The sequence below is a fragment of the Prunus persica genome, chromosome G3 (genome assembly GCF_000346465.2).
Source record: "Prunus persica cultivar Lovell chromosome G3, Prunus_persica_NCBIv2, whole genome shotgun sequence".
Taxonomy (NCBI): Eukaryota; Viridiplantae; Streptophyta; class Magnoliopsida; order Rosales; family Rosaceae; genus Prunus; species Prunus persica.
Window position 1 is genome coordinate 16,550,864 of NC_034011.1, and position 20,900 is coordinate 16,571,763.

Sequence of the window (20,900 nt, forward strand, 5' to 3'; positions counted from 1 at the left end):
AGAAATATAATATCAATTAAAGTTATAGATCCTGTTAGTCCGTGCCCCTTTGTCCTGTTAGCCGTGCGCCTTTGTCCTGATAGCCTTGCCCCTCTAATCCTCCTCTTGGTTAACCGGCTTTGATACCAACTCAAACTAAACCCCGGTCTCTCAAACAAAAATACAAACCCTACCCATCGACATCCTCTAGCACCAAATACCAAAAAATAAAAACAAAAACAAAAAAAACCCTAGTGCGGCAAAAGATTCCTACAACACCAACCCATCCAAACTTGTTCTCTCTCCTCCATGGCTTTCGAAGATACCCCAGACAACCACACCGCATCCGCAAAATCCAGTGCTTCCAGTGCTTCAAAAACCTGCAAAAATCTTGACATGGCGCAGCCAATTGTTACAGTTTGCAATGATACTTCTACTGCCCCATTCACTATACGGTTGAATGGAAAGAACTATAGCACTTGGTCGAAGATGATGTTGCTTCATGTGTCAAGCAAGGGAAAAAGAGGTTATCTGACAGGAAATGTGGCTCAAGTAAAGAAAGATGCTCCGGCTTTGATTCATGGTGTATTGAGGACTCCATTGTTAAAGGATGGTTGATAAAAACCATGGAACTTGATTTGGTAAAATTGTTCTTAGATCTACCAACAACTAAATATATTTGGGAGAGTATAGCCCAAATGTATTATGACACGTTTGATGAGTCGTAGATTTATGAATTACGGTGTAAAGCAACTTGTATTACTTAAGCAGGTAGTGATATTGCATCCTACTTTGTTGAGCTCAAGAGCTTTTGGTTGGAACCAGACCATCGTTGTCCAATCAACATGAAGTGCCTTGATGATGTGAGGATCACTTAGTGGTAGTTATGAGGATTTTGAGTTATTTAAATAAATCTCCAGGCCGAGGCATGATATTCTGGAAACTGGGACATTTGGATGTCAAAGATTATACAGATGCAGATTGGGCAGACAATATAACAGATAGACGTTCTACATCAGGTTACTTCACTTTCATTAAGGGTAATTTGGTTACATGGCGAAGTAAGAAGCAAAATGTAGTGGCTCGATCTTCAGCTGAGGCAGAATACAGGGACAGAGCACATGAAGTTTGTGAGCTTCTTTGGCTAAGGATACTCCCATCCAAAATTGATTTTCCACCAAAGAAAGTCATGGAGCTTTACTGTGACAACCAAGTTGCGAGAGAGATAGCTAATCCAGTTCAACATGACATAACTAAGCATGTTGAAGTGGATATGCATTATATCAAGGAGAAGCTGGTAGATAAGCTAATCGATATACCATTTGGAAAGTCAGAAGAATATCTGGCAAATGTCTTAACGCATACAATGTTAACAAAGGTTTTTCACAACTCACTTGACAAGTTGGGCATAAAAGATATCCACGCACAAACTTAAGGGGGAGTGTTAGTGTGAGCCATAATTCAGAGATCTTGTGATCCATGATTTCTTGGTGTAATTCACGTTACCTAATTAGGATTCCTTGTAATAGCTAATTACTTTTACTTGTAGGAAAAATCAACTTGTACTTGTACATATATCCTCCTCTTGGAGAAATATAATAACAATCACAATTATTCAATCTTATGTTTAATTTGAGCAAATCTCCTGTATGCACCCTATTCCTTGGATGACAAGCCAATCGAACTCGTCATTGGAAAAGTTCTTTTCTGCTTAGTTTTTCCATACTTATGGTGGCTAGAGCATCGGCCCATAATAGAAAATTTACTCTTGGAACTTTTTTTGTGTGTAATTTATAAACAAGATCTTGAAGGGAGCATATTAAAAGTGAAAGCGGCAATCATGTTCCTTTTGGATAAAATACATCAACTTACTATCAAAATTTACATGCAGCTTTGATTTCTAGGCTTCCCATAATTTGTATGCTGTACTTGAAAAGAAAAAAGCTTATATCCAATGCTGTCTACACACGGCCTTCAGAATCGTGGTAAGCAAAAGTTTTGCCAGTAATCGATGCTTCGAGCACATTGTCTTGAAATGATGATGTCACTGATCATGTTCATCTGCATTACACATAATTGCAGATCTTGATTATTGATCGGTTTCTGGGATGTTGCAGTGATAGCAAATGATTCCACCAGCCAAGAGTGGTGGCTGAATCAATTATCGAATTTGAATCAAGCGTGATGGATATGCCAAGTCATTTTCTTCGTCGGATGTGGCAAGGGAAATTTCAGGATCCTAGTGCACATTAACCAACAAATTCAGCTGTCAATTTCAATCAGAATTAATGCTTTGCTTATTCCAGATCCACTGTATTGTTTAATGAAAAGCAATGCTTACACAGATGAACAATGTCATGTGCATACGATGATTTCTACAAATATTATATTAACTTAATACCAGAACAGAAGTGCGTAAGAGACAAAACTATGATAAGATTCATGATTTCTATGGAATTGCATTAACTTGTTACAGGCAAAAACACGTGCACACACAGGAAGTAATAGTGGAAGTCATGGATGCTGCTCAGTGTTTCAATAAAATGATGAAGTGAATCCGACATGGTTAATGAGTTCTTATATGACTAACCTGTTGACGCCGCTGACGTTGGATAGCAGTGAATGCTCTAACCATGATATAGATTGGAAATAGAATCCCAATCGTTCTCAACATCAGTAACTGCAGCATAATGAAGATATCAATATGTTTCTTTTACATTTTCCTGAAGAGCATTTCATCCTTAAAAAGGAAAAAGAGAACTGCGCTAGCCAAACTTACTGTGAACAATGTCAATGAGTACTCTCCAGCTCCACTTATTAAGAATGGAAGAGTATGGCGTAAAACCAGAAGAACCATAAACTGAAAATAAACAAATATGTAAGCACATGCTGTAAAATATGGTGAAGTACAGAAGTCCAAAATACCAATTATTTGAAACTCATCAGACTTGACATATCATGTTCTTTTGTGGCTAAAATTCAGAACACAAAAATTCTCCAATAGTTTCAAAAGAATCCCAAAGGTCATTGGGTAGCGTATTCCACCTTAGAAAAAATGGCCATGAACAATTTCGAAATATGATACTGTTTGTTTATAAGAAATTATATTCAGACTTAAATGATCAGAAGAGAGATTCATTTATTCAAGTTTCATGATTATATGTTCTGCCAAATATAGGTTGCCCGATATAAAGACGAGAGTGTTCTGTTGAAACAAACAGATGAGGAGAACCCAATGGTTTTCTTGAATGTCATACTATGGAAAAACAAAATACTCAGCAGGAAAGATTCTTTCTTTGAGTAAGATGTCGGAAATTCTGTACCATTTTTCTTTTTTCCCTTACTATCAAAATGCACCTGAGAGAGAGAGAGAGAGAGAGAGAGAGAGAGAGAGATTACGATGATAGCAACTACACGGCAGCATATCAAGCTTCTTGAAGAGGGAGCTGAGTATTCATCATCAAAGTCGGTATTCATGTATTCATGATCAGCAGTAACCATTGCTATAAATTGAGGATTCTGCAGATCCCTTCTGGAAATCTCCCAATTCCCCCTAAGATGGTAACAACAATTTGAGTATAACTTTTATGATTCTCAATGAGTTTATAATTCTCAATGAGTTATACTTATAAGTGATCCTTTGTTGAAGCAAAATAGAAAACCTTGAGTGTATAATGGATAGGTAGAGAGATACCGGAAGTTCATCGGAATACCACTATAATGAAATAGAGGAGGTGGTGCTGTATAATCTGGCGTGAATTGCTGCAATTTCACAATCAACAGGAAAAAGGAAAGTTCTCCCAGTTTAATAAGGTCATAAAACATAACTAAAGTCTGAAACATGTTCAGTAAAACAATGGCATACCTGGTGGCAAATCTCACATATTGTATCACCCTTCTCATTGCACCACCTCTGAACACATTTACGATGAGCATACTGCAAAATATGAATATCAAGTAAATAAATGACTGTAATATAAATCCAACTGAATACTTGCCATGGCCAGAAAGCAGGCGCCAGAGAAAGGGGAAGACAAAGAAAATAGCTGTTTTGGTAAATCCCTCTGATGTGTAATAGTACTTGATGGAATGAATAAATAAGCTACGAAAAAACAACTTGACATGACCATCTGTATCATACTCAGTAAACCATGGCCACAATCAGGAGTCCAAACTTGGTTGAGAGTTATTACTTGTGGTACGGTCTTGCTTCTTATACTATATATTCCAAATTATTCCAGAAGATTTTTCCTATGCCACTTTCAACATGTTTTGATCTGAAGTAGACATATTATCCAGAAATTAAATCAACGTCTTCAAGATTCTGGATATTATATATCTATACGTATACATACATGCCCTTATAATATGATGCTTGAAAAGAAATTCAGAATTCATAAATTTGAAAATCTTAGAGTTCAAAGTGCAGTTTTCCCTGCTACTACGAAATCAGTTGACTATTTAACTCTCGTTAAAAATGGTGTTCTGCTTCAAACTTGATTTGAACATTTTTTAAAGTCTAAATCAGATTACAATATCCATAAAGGAACTATATTGCAGTATGTTCGACTGAACTCATAGAGACATGGCTTCTCAATTTTTTGGTCTGTGTTCCCAAACTTTTAATTCGGTAACATAAACCACTTATTTAAGAGGGATATTCGTACTGAGGGAACTGTAATTCTAAAGTAGAAGCCCAATTATTGAAGTTTGGCAAACAACATGGACCATCATCATTAAGCATATTTACATAAACACCATAAAATAGGAAAAGATGGGTAGCCTAGTTAGAAAATTAAATAATTGAGATTTCTGTGTAAGAATTTTGTTTATAAGCAAGGGGATGAATTTGATGAAGAGAATCAATGACGCAAGACATAAGTTTTTCAACTTTGAAGCAATAGAAATGAATATTTATGAGTCTGATCAAACTAAATAAAATTGAAAAAGGAGAAAAGAAAAAGGGACTACTTGTTCGTAGAATTATGTGGGAACTGTCATTAACATCGATGCATGAGAAAGAAGTTTAGAGGAAACAAGAGATTCAGTCGAGTCTTTAAAAAGCACACACGAGAAGAAGTTTCAACAGAAATGCCAGTGGACAACTGACCTTCAAGCTGCCACAGCAAGAACATGGTGTTTCCATGTTTGAATCATCATCCTCATCATGGCAAATCCTACACTGTACAAATTTACTAGAAGATGACCCATTCACATCTATTTTATGGGAAGAGTCCATAGTATCTTGGCTTGCTGTGAGTGTTGGGTGCTGCAACTGATATGTGCTCTCTATAACAGCTTCTAGGGTAGATTCAGTGATCAGTCGATCAACAAACAACACAAAATGATCCCCCATCCTTTAAATTACAAAAGAAAATCACTTTAGAATCATCTAAACAACCTAACTGGAATTTCAAATTTCAATTTCCACCAAAAGTTAGAACTAAAATATCACCATAACTCCGTATAATTTCAAAACAATAAACCATTAAAACAATCCAGTAAAGGAAATATAAATCTGCAACAGAAACTGAAGCCCTTAGACAAATGAAAAGAGGAAAGAACAAAGAAAATAAAATACGAAGTATAAGAAGCAAAAAATTGTGAAAAAAATGATGAAAATTAAAAGCCAAATGTTCTGTTCTAATTGATGGGACAACTTAGGATACTGAAAGGCCACCTAAACAAATCTTGAAGCTCATACTGTTTGGTCATAAGATAAATAAAGCATCCACTTGATCAAGCAGATATTGAAAGCAATAATTTTCTCTCATTTCAACCGTCTACTCAGAACAAAAGAGCAGGAACATTAACTATCCATGCACAAAAAGACAGACCATATCTCATAGAGCGCTAAGAAATTTGCAAATGGTGCAACTAAGAAGCAAGGAAGTTTTGCGAATATCACCTTTAACACAGTCAAAAGAATGTTAGCATCGCTATAGAAACGAACCCTAGTCATCAAAAGAGAAAGAAGTGAGACAAAAATAACTGGAACAATATGAAACCAGATCTTCTAATCTTGAAATTCAGCTACTCGAAGACGAATATTTATATAATTTAAAGATGAAGAAAGATCCAACACAAAAATCCAAAACATTGGTTTCCTCCCTTTCACTCTGTTTTCTCAGGAATTAAAGGAATTTTCTGAAACCATTGAGCAGCCATCAATGCAACCGTGAAACCTAATTATCAATGCATCAAAATAATTATCCATACATTGTGAAAACAAATACTAAAGAATGGCGAGAAGAATCCCAAAAAAGGAGGTAGAGGCAAAGGAGCAACACTCAAGCTGCATCAAGATCAATAAAGGACCATCAGGCACGAAAGGGAAAAAGGAAAGGAAAATAGGAGAGGTAAAGCCGAGCAACAAACAAAAAAGGGGAAAGATATCAAAAGTCAATGTACCTTTTTGTGAAAAAATGAGAAGCGATAATGGATAGGGATTAAAAGCAGAAAATGCAGCTGTAGGAAGTTGAACAGAATATAGTTGACAACAAAAAAATTAACGACATTGAAAAGACACAAAGAAAACCCAACAGAAAAAATGCAATAAAAATTATCCAAAGAAAAAGAAAAAGATTTGATCTTTTTTGTTAATTCTTTTTTTTCAAAATAAAAAAAAAAAAAGAAAACCCAGAAACCAAAAACTTGGAAGAACTGCCCAAATCAAATACAACACCAGAAATGCACAATGTGAGAGAGAGGTTAGAAAATGATATGCCCACAAAAATAAAAGAAGTTAAGTTATGATTGATTGGCATGAGGGAAAGATTAAATGAGAGAGAGAGAGAGAGAGAGAGAGAGAGAGAGAAGGAGGGAAGCTTACAAGAATAGGAATGGGATTCTCTGCAATGGAAGAAAGGAAGAAAGCAGCAATCTTTTGCCTTGTAGCTTGTGTAGCTTGAAACGACGAAGCAAGAGATGGAGTGTTGTCGTAGTACACACTACAGTATTTCAAATTTACAACAACAATAATATTAATAAAATCACCAACACAACACCCAAAAACCCATTAGAAAGAAAGCAAGCATTTTTCTTGTTTTGGGTAGGGAAGCGAAGAAACCAAGCATTTAAGGGACATTGTACTTGTACGCACGACTCTGTAGAAATGGGAGAGAGTGGGACGAAGAGGGAAAGGTGAGAGAGAGAGAGAGAGAGAGAGATTCTAACCGCAAATGTGAAAATAACCCCACCACGCCACACACACATCACATCCCACTCTTCCTCTTCTTCCTCCTTTCACCGATTTCCTCGTTTTCTTTTTACTTTTTAGTCATTCAATTTCTCTCTCACCATTTTTTTTTTGTCGTGTTGCTCAATTATCGTGAGTTTGGTTGCGTTAAGTTGGGGATGGTACTGAAAAAGGGTGAACAAGTGTTTGACGGGGTAGTATTACTGAAATATCTCTCCAAATCATTTCAGCAATACGTTGACAATGTCGGTATAATATCTCACAAAATTAGGAGATTTAAGAGGTAGTTGAGTGGAAATTTTGGTCAAGCTTTCGGTGAATTTCAATGCAATTTTGATCCTATGATACCTTGCAATTTCTAGTCACTATTCCACAAGTGTGATTTGAAATTCAAAAGCAACAAAAGAAAAATGTTGCAACTGTTCCCTCAAGCAAGTTAAAGTGACTCGCATTGTTCTTTTTACCAAAGTTTTGTGGTTGACATTGCCTCTCACTGTCAAATCGATCAAAACAACATGATACTTCTAAAAAATGACAGGTCGATTAAGCCTAAAATTTATCTCATGCTCTTGAGGTTTCATATAATTTTATAAAGTATATAAAACATGGAATGGAACAGAGAAAATATATTCTACACATTGTATTAAGATTTAAAGTTCAAAGTCTTATCCTAAGGTTCAGTGCATAAATGCCAATTATTTTCCACCTTACATGCAAATTTTGTTTCCAAAGAAACTATTTTACAAAGTTTACATGTTACATATATGCTTTATTTTATTAATTCGTTTTTAAAATTTAAAATAAAAATAAAAATGTGGAGTGAAAATTGGAGTGTCCTCAATTTTATGTTGAATTTTATGGCTGCTTGTTTTGTGATTGTTATACCTTGCAAGACTGAGGATGCTTTATCTCTATTTTTAGAAGGGGTCAGAAGGAAGGCGCAGGACAAATGAATACCATTAAAATCATAAGTAAAATTCTAAGTGAATTAAAATCATACGTAAAATCATGTAATTGTAATCTATTAAAATCATGAGTAAAATCATATAATTACAAATCCGGCTAAAATTCATTACATTAAAATCATATAATTAAAATCTATTAAAATCTCAATTGAATACACTCCCGAAAACTACAAGGCCTTGCTACTAGAAGGCTCAAATAGCAAACAATTTCTTGAGTATATGCATGAAACATTTCGTGTGCTAACTTAAAAACTTGAAGAAGAAACACCAAATGAAACCGTTTTTCAATAGTTCGAAAGTAGTCTGTATATTGGAAAGAATTTGAGGTCCAAGCTCTATTTCAAAACAATATGTAGAAGTATACAATTATATAGACTGAAAGGGAGAAGACAGCAACAATATGCTGCCAGAAGAGGAGTGCAGAAGCCTCTCTGACTGCATAACCCCTCAAGCTTGCAACTGCTCCTAACAAGATAGCACTTGGTGTGGTGTATTGCAGCAAAAGAACGAACCGGTACAATGGATCATCATCAATCAAAATGTTCAATTTATCAGACAATAGAATCACACCAATTCCAATCAAAGGAAGTACCAAAAGCCTTGCAACAATAATCCCAATTGTAGTTCTCATTCCTAGATTTGATTCGTTTGGACCTTCAGCCAGCATGCCTCCAAGAACAAGCACAGCCGAAGGCACCATGGCCTCAGCTAGAATTTCCAAGCTGTCTGTGATGAATGAAAGGATTTGATCATCATCAAAAACCCAAGATTTCAACTTAGGAATCATGCCAATGATAATTGCCAAAAGAGAAGCAATTGTTGGGGGCTGAAGAATGCCATGAATTGGTGTCATCCCAGCAACAGACCTGATTTTCCTCACCATTATAGGCTCTGCCAGACACTTGGTACTTCTTGGCTGACCTCCCTTCTTCTCCTTCTCCTCCTCGCCGCCTAAATCCGGAAGAGCGGTGTGGGAAAGTATAGAATTGCTGCTATTAAAAAGTCTTGCAATAAAGGGTGTCTTGCAATGCTCAATTTCCTTATCTTCCATTCCAGGCCATTCAGCCTCAACAAGAAGTGGCCTAGTGAGATCATTTTCATTTCCATTTTCATTGCCGTTGCCATTGCCATTGCCATTAGACCCCAATTCCTCAATCTCACGATACTCCTCTTCCTCAACAACAACTTCATAGGCACTTCTACTAGATTCCAAGGTGGGCTCCATCATGTGATAAACAAGTGTATAAACAAGAATAACAGAAACCCATTGGGAAAAAGATACATATGCCACACCAGCCTCAGTGCAGTCATCTTCAGTACCAAAAGGGTTATCATCACTGTGGCAAACAGAGGCCACAATTGCAAGAGGGAGATTGCCTGTGTTTCCAAATGCAGTCATGATTATGGTAAATCTAAAAAATTCAGGTGGTGGCCTGCAAATTATTGCTACCAAAACCCCCAAAACACACCCAATTGTGGTACTTATAACAACATTTACAGGAATGAACCACCAATTCAGCAAGTTCTTTAAGGTGATGGATGGACCAAGATTGGTGAAGATCAAGCAGGGCAAAAAGACGGCAAACACCAGCTTACTGAGAAATGTGAAAGTGGCTTTTGGGACAAGTTGGTATTTTGGGTGAGCAAGAAGTAAACCAATGGCAGCCATACAAAGGAGCTTCAATAAAGGCAGTACTGCACTTAGGAGCAAACCTCCTTTGAGAGTGTTTCCGTGCATTGAAGCAAGGAAAAAATCCATTGTTTTGTTGCTTTCAATGGAAACCCAAGAAATTCAGAAATCAGAAGAATTGAACGAGCAAAACTTGGATCAAACACCTCTTATAAATTCAGAAATCACAAGAATTGATCCCAATAAGATCTCATAACAAGTACGAAATTAAATTAATCTGACCTGTGATTTGAGATGTGGAGAGTTTGTGACCTTCCAATTTGAAGCAATCATTTGATTGGTGGTTTGAGCTTTTATACAATTCACCTACATCAACGAATTTTCACATTAACCAATTAATAGCATTAAATTTTTTCAGAGCGATAGTCTAAATTATAAAGAAGGGAAGTTTTTCACATACACATTACTATTGTGCCATAGTGATTCAAATCCGAAACCATTCATTTCTATGTCAATGTTATTTTCCACTATAATATTCCCCACCCCGTCAACCAATTCCATTATTTTAATATTCAGACAATGAGAGCGTTTAAAAAAATGCATTAATTTTGGGACAACCAGAGGGTTGAAAACGAATATCCACCCATACATAAGATTTGAAGTGTGACATACAATCAGAGTCAGACCTTTGAAGATGATATCACATGATGCACGTGATATGTTCCATAATTGTGGTGGCTATTAAAAATATATATATATATATATATATATAAATTTGAGATCTTTTTCATTATAAATAGAGTTATTTAGTCGTATAAACTCTACACCATTTAATTTTTATAAATAATCCCAAAATATGACTGCTGGCCCTATTTAATTTAATTTTGATTATTAAATTACTTTAACGCCCTATTGAGTGTTTTGAGTTTTTTTATAAGGTTTTGAGGATGGACTTGTTTTAAAAAATTGATGATAGTTTTGTAATTTATAAGAAGTTAAAAGTCTCTTTGTTATGTTGTAAATGAGTTTTAGGTGTGTTTCTAAAGTCCATTTCATATTAAAATTTTTTTATAATTTGAGCTTCTATATTGAGTATAATAGTAAATCTCCCAAATTTTTTAGTATCTTTTGAGGAAAATATATTTTCCGTGAGTAGATGAGGTAGCGCTTAAAATGAACATGATACTCCAACCAAAAAAGTATAAAGTCAATAAAAAGAAGCAAAAGCAATACGCAATTTGATTTTTTTAAAGCCGTGACAGTGAATCATCGGAAAAAAAACAAAATATGTGGGGTCAAAATTAAAGGAGAGAACTGATCTGCAAGTCAGCACAATTATTGGGGGCAATTAGTTTTTGTTTTGTTTTTTTGTTGAAGGGGGCAATTAGTTATAATTAATATTATATACAGTTTAGTTGCTTATCAAACAATTATTTGGGTTATATTAAATATATATATATGCACTTTTTCCATCGGATAAAATAAAGTATCAAATTAGAGAGTGTTTTTATGAGCACATTTCCGATTGAGAGGAGCGATAACATATTAAACTTATATATATTACACGAATGCTAGGACTTGAACTCATAACCTTTTTTGGGGAAGCAATTACTTCAAACCACTAAACTAGTGGGTCCTTTGCAATGGATTTATAACTTAAATGGTTAAGAACATTTACTGTTGCACCCAAGGTTCTAGATTCGTTTTCTGAGTATCATTTGTATAAATAAATAAAAAATAAAAATAGAGAGTGTTTTTCGTTGGGTCAAAGATGTACAAGGGCCTGCTAGCCAAAAATACTAGAAAGTCCAAAAGAATTCTATAGTGAGGGCCTTATCCAAGCCCCTTAAAAGAGTTCTTCTATATATATATATATATCTATATATATAAAGCAAAAGGCAGAGAATGGTGAAACATTCAAAATACCAGAAAATGCCCTTAGTTAATGCAAACATTAAGAATTGAAATTATTAATTAAATGAGGATAATATGGTAAATTCACAATTTTTCGTATTAAAAAAATTTAAAATAAAAGAAAATTCAGATAATGGGTCCTATTTTTATGGAACACAAATATTCATTATCTTTTTTAATTTTAAAATAAATTAAAATTTTTTTTTTAAAAAAAACTCTCGCATGCGCGGAAGCGCGTGCAGAGAGGCTAGTATATATAAAGCAAAAGGCAGAGAATGGTGAAACATTCAAAATACCAGAAAATGCCCTTGGTTAATGCAAACATTAAGAATTGAAATTATTAATTAAATGAGGATAATATGGTAAATTCACAATTTTTCATATTAAAAAAAATTAAAATTAAAAGAAAATTCAGATAATGGATCCTATTTTTATGGAACACAACTATCCATTATCTTTTTTAATTCTAAAATAAATTTAAAATTTCTTTAAAAAAAAGTCTCTCGCAAGCGCGGAAGCGCGTGCAGAGAGGCTAGTATCTCTTAATCGTTAAATCAAATTGGTTAATTTAATCTAATAATTAAGAGATAAAGCATCATCTAAAGACTAAGACCCTCACTGTAGAATGACTCAGAAAGTCCAATATCGATAGAGAATCCGTTACGTGAAAATAATTATCAAATTTATGCAGCCTTATCCAACTTGTGGAGGAAAAGTTGTGCAAGAAATTTTTATATAATAATATTTTATATGGCCCCCACATGAAATGGCCTATATATTACATGAATTATTTGCTATTATAAGGGTGTAATAGATATTATTTAAAAGAATTATATTGATCAAATTAAGAGAAGTAGTTTCCCATTCTACTACCATGATGGGTGGTACTTACTTAGGGCTATACTAGAAAAATTGTACTCTCTTTATCTATATAGATTTTGAAGGCTGATTATCAAGGTATGTATGTAAATTATGTTTATTGAAATAGTTTGAAAATCATGAAGTTCATGATCTTATTGGGTCATGAATTGAGTCTTATAACTTTATCCAAATTATGTTTACATGCGATAATAAAGCATGATTAAGAAATTTCATGGTTTTCTGTAATGGACTTAAGGATTTAATTTATTCTGATTAAACCACAATAATTTTGATTCCATGGTTGATTTTTATTTGGAATAAATTGTTAACAAAACATATAAACAACCACATAATTAAACGTTGTGTAGGTAATTTGATATATGAATATATGTATATCGATTCTTTTCTTTTATCATCCATTTGGATGGTGGAAAATAATTCGGGATTTAGCTAAAAATTAGGAATTGAAGAGGAGAATTTGATATTTCCATTGTTTGGCAACTTAAAGCACATAACTTATTAAATGATGCGTAGAAAAAATCGTGAAAATTGGGGATCGAGATTTTCGAGTTTAAATTCTGCCAAAAAAAGCGTCATTTCACAATTTCTATTGAGCATGATATCGTTTTTCCTTATAATTTATGTCATTTACAAAATTCGGCATACATAAATCCAAACACTGAAATTGTTAATTGCTAGACATTTAAACGATGAAGATCTAAATTCCGTCATTTTAAAATTCTATACATAAATCTAAATTACATTTTTATATGTAGAATAATGTGTTAAAATGTTGTTGAGAAGTGAACCATGAAACATATGCAATGTGTTTTTTTTAATTTAAAATTTTAAAACACAATCAATATTGAGGGAGAGAATTTGAACCCAAAACCTTGAATATAAGGGTAATTGCTCTTAATCACATGAGCTCGAAAACCTTTGCATGTGATTTTAAGTTGTGGGGGGTGATAGCACTAGTAATTTGATGTATAACCGACAAATCCATGAAACAACAGTTTAGCAACCAGTAAACTGAAGCTCACAACCCTTTGGTACCAAAAATATAACAAAAAATGGATTGGTAGCAAATGCTTTTATATAGGATTTTTTCTTCTTCTCAGTTTTGGAACTTTGAAATGAGTATAAGTGACGTCATGACAACATGGAAAAATGTTTAATGTATATAAGTGACGTGATGACATTAATAATTCGTGTTTTTTTTTTTCCGAGTACATATGATTTTTAGACAGTACACCAGAGAATTTTACTCATAAAGAAAATCAAGAACATCTAAAATGTGATAAAATTTCATACTTTAAAGGCTAGCTTACTTTAAATTATAAATGACAAGGCTACATGAACAAGAAAAATGATATAGGAATATATAATGGTAAAGATTTGGAATTGAATTTGAATTTATGAGGTTGGATTATAGGAACAAAATTTTGCTTGGCATGAGGGGAGAAAAGTTCAAATACCATTATATAATTGATCACATTTAGCCATTTCAATGATTGTCCAAGTTCAATCCCACAACTTGGTATTGAAAAAAAAACAAATTGATCAGTCATTGCGGATGAAATTTTGAGCTTCTATTTCCGAAAAAACTTAAACTTGTCATTTTATAAGTTGAGAAATACAGAAAGAGAAAGGGAGGAAGTAGTCCCACATCGACAAACTACTCCTAGAAACTATAGTTTATAAACCCACAACAAGGTCACGTTATCGCCGAGCTTAGTAACTCAAGCTTATTACCCAAGTGGGGGCACAAAAGTGTTGGAACGCTGTCCCAGCTATAGCGGGTCGGGTCATGCTTGGCAATGTTCTGGCCCGCCCGTTCCAAGCAAGGAGTCGGGTCATGTGTCTTGAGCGAAGGCTCTGGTCACATGGTCCTTAGACAGGAGGGCAAAGCGTGAGGCTGGTTTCACAGAGCAGCGATAACCTCCCTCTCCTTGCAGTGGAAGGATAACGGGTCGGAGCCAACTTGAAGTCTACAATAATCTATCTTTCTTGTCAATTACTTCATCTTTTGATTTTTTTGACCTATTTGTCATCTGCGTTGAAATTTGACTCATTTGCTTTGGTTTGAAAATGCCCACTTGCTTGGTGACTTTGGGTTTGGAGTTAACCATTTGCACCCCCATATAAGCCATCTTATTCTCATTTGAGGAGTGGCCTCCACATTTGGTGAGAGAGAAGGTTTCTCTCTCTTTTGTTTGGGTGGAGGTGCACCAAATTTGAAAGAGAACAAGGGCAACCATCAATTTGAAGAGGGATCACTCATCTGACATTGGAATTCAAGTGTTGACATTGGAATTCATATTGTACATTTACAAATTTACATAAAGCTACCCCCTAAAACTAACCACATCAACTAAGATGATGAACGGCGCCATTAGCCACCTCCATGAAACGCAGCAAGATCATGACCGTCGACGCTGGGACGCTCACGGTGACGAGAAGCATCATGGAGAGAGCTAAACTAGGCCTAGTGTTCATGAGATATGATTGAAGACAACCGACCAAATTGCAAATATACTCATCATAACTTGCGTAGCATTGCTTCTCCCAATGCATCCAATGTTGAGGAGGCTCGTAGTTCCTCTCCACCATTTTCATCTCATGAATACGTTTTCTCAGAACAATCAAGCTCTCGTCGACGGTAGATCGCCCTCCGTAATGGTCCCTTGTAGCAGCTACAACAACCATGCCAGTTCTAGCAGTTGATCGCTTTGATCTTCTGTGCCCAAATCCAAGTTTTGGACATTGAGATTGACCAGAGAAAAATGGCGGAGGAGGAAGTGGCGATGAACAAAGACAATTTGCTTCCATGGGAAGAAAGATGTTTGAAGTGAAGAGTGTTTTTGGATCGATGGAGAGAACTGACTATTGGTTCTGTATTTATGGATGTGCACATCAAGATCCAAGGATGGGCTAAACAAAACTTAAAGAGCCTCAACCAAAGGCTAGTGGGTGATTGACACGTGTTGCTTCTCCGCGTTTTTTAGTTAGATCTGAAATCATGGTATCACGTGTCGTTGCATGGTTAGCTGCTTGTGACTTGGTGAAGCGAAGCCGGCCAGCATTTGACATTCATATTCATATTCAGGGTCGGCGCTTTTTATTAGTGTTTTAATCAAGCATAGAGGGTTATGAATTGTTTATGGCACCGAGTTTCATAATTTTAAGTTTGTCAATGTATGTAGGTACTTTCCAATGTATGCAACATTAAATAAAGTGATTATATATATATATATATCGGTCATGCTAGGAAGATCAATTTCATATATTAACTTGTGTATAGAGCAGGGCGTATGATACACAAGTTGGTATTTAAAGTTAGTCTCTCTAGCATTTTCTTTTATATATATATATATATATATATATAGGGTCAGGATTGGGAGACACACATAAACCACACATTTTGACACATTTTTAGCCTTTAGATCTAAGAGCATCCAATGGTTAGAAATGCATATGAGATAATTTTATTTCAAAATAAAATTTACTTTTGAAAACATTTAATGCACAGTTCATCTTTCCTCTACACCACCTGCTTTTCTCTCTCCTTTCCCCCTTAGCCGTCTTCTTCTCTCTCTCTCTCTCTCTCTCTCTCTCTCTCTCTCACACACACACACACCTTTCCTCCTTATCAAGGTCTAAAATATCGATGATATCGGAAATATCAGTAGTCCAAAAATATGGAAATTTCGATGGAAATATCGGGATATTATCGATATCGATAAAAATTGAATAAAAACCATGGAAATTGTAAGAAAAACTTGAAAATTTTTATTGAAACTTTGGAGAATGTCTATTTAGTCAATTATCTATGAGTTTATCACAAAAAATTAGAAGGAAATGCATTGCATGATGGATTTAACTAATTTAAGTTGATTATACAGCAAGCGGGCAAACACTATGAGTGTAAAAAATATGTAATAATTAATGAAAAAAGATTAAATACACCGTAATCATTCATATATAATGATTTACTATAATATTTTACACTTTATACATTGCATGGTAAGATACATGAATGATTTAGTACCACATAGAGTTCCTACGAGGTTCAAATTTTTCACTATCTTCATCATCTCTATGTGTAGAGTAAGTGTATTATGAAGAGTAGTCATCAAATGATAAATCCCCAAAATAGTTTTGCATGTAATTGTTAACATACCACCCATATAAATATAAATATTTTAGTATATTATTACAAAAACATAAGTGATATGGTGTTTAAGGTGTTGGAGGAGTAAAATGGGAGGGGTTCATATCCCCTTTGTGCTTTTTTCTCCCCTTTTTCCCTTTTTTTTTATTTTTTTATTTTTATTAAAACTTTTTTTTTCCTTCACATCGATATTTTTGATATTTTCGATATTTTAGCGATATTACACCGATATTTTGACAAAATATTGCTGAAATATGAGCGAAATTATCGACATCGATATTTTCCGATATTATCGTCGATATTGTCGATATTTATACGATATGTATATGGATATGTTCCGAAATATCCGTGATTCAAAAAAATCGAAATATCCTCGATATTTCCTCGATATTATCGATATTTCAGACTATGCTCCTCATACATACCTTGTTGTCTTCTTCGAAATTTCAGAAAAAATATCAGAATTTAAACTCTTCTGAAATTTTCAAATGGGTTCCATAAGTATTAACAAACTTGATTTACCACAAAAAAGGAGAAAAATAGAAACTTTGAAAGACTTCAATTTTAAGGGAGGAAAAGAGAACCTTTGAAAGCCTTAAATTTTGACTAACAGCAGAGCATGAAGCTTCTGTTTCTCTGTTATCACATGGAAAAAAAACAGAAAAAAGACTTGAAGTATTGAACCAAAACAGAAGACGTCCATAAGTACCTATCTCTTTCAATCTCTCTTACTTGCATTGCAAGTGTGGTCTCATTGTGATGTACAAATACTGAAGCCTTTGTTGCAATATCACAAAATTGAACCAAAAAGAACTCTTCTCACTGTAAGCTATGTGCTGTCCCCATCAAAATTAGTAGCATGTGATGAAGCCATCGTGTGGTATATCGTCGATGTTTGTTATGACTGGTGTACCAACCACAAGATGAGAGAGAATTTGGCGATTGAGGAAATTGTTTGGGAGTGGGGGAAGAGAGACATACTAATACACAGTACTGATGTTCTTTTTCTGTTCAATCCAGCCGTGAAAGATGCGGGCAGGTCAGAATTGAAAGCAATATAGAGAGTAAAAGGTGGGGAAGATGAAAGGGCTTGAACACTTTTCTGGGTTAGAGCATCGTAATTAAAAGACAATGAAAAGAGAATTATTGGAAGTGTATTGCGTATGTGGGTGGGGCTAAGACTACCATCTACTTCATCATTACCAGAAAGCCACCGGAACAATTTTTACAGAAAAAAAAGGAGAAGAAGAAGAGTTTCAAAAACACACACACACACACTCGAGTATTAACTACTGATATTCCCAATGCATATAATTAAAGAAATACAAACTAATTTGCCATTTTAAGTCCTTTCTTAACCATTGAAAGTGCCTAAATCTAATGGCTTAAAATGTGTGTCCAAATGTGTGGCCTGACATATCAATCGGTACCCAAAATTAGTGCACTATATTGGTGTCAAAAATTTAGCATATTAAGTTGGTATCTGTAGCATTACGGACGATATTATATCATTGAATCTAACATATGTGACAGAGACTAGAAATTCCACGTGTCAAGTCCACACTGAAGCAGACCTATAATTCTAGGAGAGGTGCCAACATCAGTCGGGTGCGTGCGTGACTGAACGCCATTGACTTGTGTGGGCCCCACTACAAGCGTCGTACAAATCAACGGCTAGCATTCGTTTACCATATAGCCAGCAAGTCAACCATAGATAATACAGCAAGAAAGGATAATAATATCCGAATGAATTACAACGAAATCTGTGATGATATCATATTACAGACAAGACAATTGTGCTTCCACTTGATGGATCTCTTCTATCATTCGAGACCTAATGTGATAATAGAACTTGAAAATCATTTCATCAATTGATTTGTACACAAATATCACAACAGTGAAGAAATATTAGTAAAAATTAGCTTACAAAGAAATTTAAAGCTCAAAACTTAATCTGATATGGTTTGCACACACAGGGAAACAAGAAAATGGAAAAAGATGAACAAAATCCGTAGTAGTGTAAGTAAATGTTCACACATACAAGGTGAATCGAATCATGTACCGGTGGGGGAGGATTATAACACAGCATCAGTCATCATAGGATGAGTGAGGAGCAGCTGTGCATCCAGGGTCAAAGGGATCTTCAGATCCACAACAATGCCAGTATTGAACAACTTTTCCAGAGTCAGGAGTGTTCATGGTGCCCCCAGTGTGCACACTCTCAAACTTCCTCTTTGTTTCTCCTAAGGGAGCACAGGTGTTAAAAGCACTATACCAGAAAACCAAAACATCTGGAATGAAAGATATAACACACTGAACGTGATACTAGGAACTATGGGGAAATGAATAAGTAAATAAACATGACATTAATAACTATAACAGAGTTCAAACAAGGTATTTTAAAATGAAATTAAAGCTTCATCATATCTTTGGGCATCAATGTAATACGATCTAAGTGACGTAACCATATAAACTATACTCCTTTCATGGACCCAAAACAAAAAAAAAACTTCAGTTGCAACTGATACAAAATAGCACAAAGTAAATTTTGAGCAATATGCAGACAGTACTGAAAGAAAAACACTCCTTGTCAACTCCTTCCATTTCTCAAGCAGATAAAACTGAGCTTAAGAGGAATAAGTCCCTTTCTATTCTGTCTGAGTTTAAGCAGAAAGTAAAAACAAAAAAAAAAGGCATTGCTTTTGACATGCACTCTTTTATTTGTTTATAAACTTTCTATATATATATAGATACATATGGATATACAAACAAGTTGCTTTCTCATGCATTGCCTTTTAGATATGGAAGAGCCACTGATTCATGAAAAGAAAAATGCAGAAACATAGCCTTCACTTCAATTATCTAAACTCAGTCAGCCACATTGAATAACATCTTTAAATATAGACAAGACCTCGAGATTCTTTCTCCCTACGTTCAGTTAACTTTTGCTAACCAGTTCAATTATTCCTTACTCATTACTTTTGAAAAAGCAAGACCGCTGACGAATTTCTCCGAATTGGATATATCCTTGAAACCCCAAAACCACAATCCACAAGCTAATAATATTATTTCACTGCAGGAATGATGATAACGATTATATTTAAGCAACATTGAAACTCTACATATTCCCTTCCAACTGTTTGAGAGTTATGTCTCCCATAACCTTTCCCCTATGTATTCCTTTCCACCCTCAAGAAGAAGCCTTCTTGAAAAACGATCATGCTTAAGATTTTCAGTGATCCGAAATATTTACAAACGGATGCCTTTTCCCATCTTATAGCAAAATGAATCACAAATTGTTGATTATGTTTGATTACTGTGCCCAAGAGGGTTTGCTGATTAGCCTACAGCAAAAATCTTGGCCGAAATGCAAACTACAAACCAATGCAAATTCACAACTGTTTCGTCCTCCTCGAAGAATGCAGGTGAAAATTTACAAGTAATGCATTTCCAAGAAATTGACAAACATGAATCGCCCAAAACCCATTAGCACTGCATAATAGCTGAAAGTTCACAAGTCCCACATGCATAAACACAAACACAGGAACTCACTCACAAGAATTTCGAATTCAATGGCAGGTAAGTTTCGAATTCAGCGAGTATGTGCACATAGAATTGAATACTCAAACTTAGGAAGCCACAATATTCAAACATGAGTATGCTTATAATATTTCTGGGCTCATAAAGCCCAGAAATTTTGGTTAACTTCATTCAAAGCCAAGCTAATCAGCAAGAAAACAGAGATTAAGACCCTTTGGCTTTAAAATGTCATTCAACAAGAACATATACAATTCATGAAAACCATTAAATCTAATTTCATACAAGAAAGAAGAGAAGGCAGAAATCAGCTACCTCCGAAATGAGCTGTGTGAAAGCGACAAGCCCGGGGGTTATTGATGGAAGGGTCGAATTGGGTTTTGCAATTCTTGCAAGTCCTGAGGATTATTTCATTGCTAGGCGTCGCTGAGCATCGAAATGCAGCCAATCTCAATGTGTGTTTTGGCTTCTGATGAAGAGAAAGCAAAGGACTCGGTGAATGAGCAAAACCCAAAGCCAAAGCCATCACAACTTCACAACCCACAAAACAATTACCACCTTCTCCAGTATTAAAAATCATCCAAAAATGATTGTGAAGAACGGGTCGGGTCAGTGTCGGGTCGGGCCTTCGGGTCGATCTGG

At 35.0% G+C, this 20,900-nt stretch overlaps 4 protein-coding genes across 8 annotated transcripts; all 4 read right to left on the reverse strand.

Moving 5' to 3' along the window:
- LOC18782100 lies at nt 1,744-7,070 on the reverse strand. 4 transcript variants are annotated; one of them, XM_007215768.2, is made up of 9 exons: nt 7,049-7,070; nt 6,812-6,929; nt 5,090-5,336; nt 3,845-3,916; nt 3,674-3,741; nt 3,379-3,532; nt 2,759-2,839; nt 2,570-2,659; nt 1,744-2,218 (listed from the first exon to the last, which is right to left on the reverse strand). In XM_007215768.2, the coding sequence occupies exons 1-9, from the start codon at nt 7,053-7,055 to the stop codon at nt 2,141-2,143; spliced, it is 915 nt and encodes a 304-aa protein (XP_007215830.2). In that variant the 5' UTR covers nt 7,056-7,070; the 3' UTR covers nt 1,744-2,140. The 4 variants fall into 4 exon arrangements, with proteins under 4 accessions (XP_007215830.2, XP_020416055.1, XP_020416053.1 ...); XM_020560466.1 differs by lacking the exon at nt 7,049-7,070 and adding an exon at nt 5,888-5,933 and having other exon boundaries at nt 6,812-7,035; XM_020560464.1 differs by lacking the exons at nt 6,812-6,929; nt 7,049-7,070 and adding exons at nt 5,888-6,274; nt 6,391-6,548.
- LOC18782492 (protein PIN-LIKES 2) lies at nt 8,255-10,326 on the reverse strand. 2 transcript variants are annotated; one of them, XM_007217047.2, is made up of 3 exons: nt 10,233-10,326; nt 10,055-10,138; nt 8,255-9,519 (listed from the first exon to the last, which is right to left on the reverse strand). In XM_007217047.2, exons 1-3 carry the CDS (start codon nt 10,270-10,272, stop codon nt 8,483-8,485), a joined length of 1,161 nt encoding a protein of 386 aa, XP_007217109.2. In that variant the 5' UTR covers nt 10,273-10,326; the 3' UTR covers nt 8,255-8,482. The 2 variants fall into 2 exon arrangements, with proteins under 2 accessions (XP_007217109.2, XP_020416603.1); XM_020561014.1 differs by lacking the exon at nt 10,233-10,326 and having other exon boundaries at nt 8,255-9,911; nt 10,055-10,182.
- On the reverse strand, nt 14,817-15,474 carry LOC18783748. The gene has a single exon (XM_020560566.1). The coding sequence runs from the start codon at nt 15,377-15,379 to the stop codon at nt 14,918-14,920; it is 462 nt and encodes a 153-aa protein (XP_020416155.1). The 5' UTR covers nt 15,380-15,474; the 3' UTR covers nt 14,817-14,917.
- On the reverse strand, nt 18,440-20,898 carry LOC18782846. Its single transcript, XM_007215096.2, has 2 exons — nt 20,574-20,898; nt 18,440-18,964 (listed from the first exon to the last, which is right to left on the reverse strand). The coding sequence occupies exons 1-2, from the start codon at nt 20,836-20,838 to the stop codon at nt 18,810-18,812; spliced, it is 420 nt and encodes a 139-aa protein (XP_007215158.2). The 5' UTR covers nt 20,839-20,898; the 3' UTR covers nt 18,440-18,809.

Excerpts from the sequence above, each read along its gene's own strand:
- LOC18782846 (XM_007215096.2), bottom strand. The coding sequence starts at position 20,838 with ATGATTTTTAATACTGGAGAAGGTGGTAATTGTTTTGTGGGTTGTGAA. Across the intron at positions 18,965-20,573 it reads TCACACAGCTCATTTCGGAG|GAGAAACAAAGAGGAAGTTT; the intron begins GTAGCTGATTTC and ends GTGCTCCCTTAG.
- LOC18783748 (XM_020560566.1), bottom strand. The coding sequence starts at position 15,379 with ATGGAAGCAAATTGTCTTTGTTCATCGCCACTTCCTCCTCCGCCATTT.
- LOC18782100 (XM_007215768.2), bottom strand. Across the intron at positions 3,917-5,089 it reads CTTGCTGTGGCAGCTTGAAG|TATGCTCATCGTAAATGTGT; the intron begins GTCAGTTGTCCA and ends CATATTTTGCAG. Across the intron at positions 2,660-2,758 it reads ACTCATTGACATTGTTCACA|TTACTGATGTTGAGAACGAT; the intron begins GTAAGTTTGGCT and ends ATTATGCTGCAG.
- LOC18782492 (XM_020561014.1), bottom strand. The coding sequence starts at position 9,901 with ATGGATTTTTTCCTTGCTTCAATGCACGGAAACACTCTCAAAGGAGGT.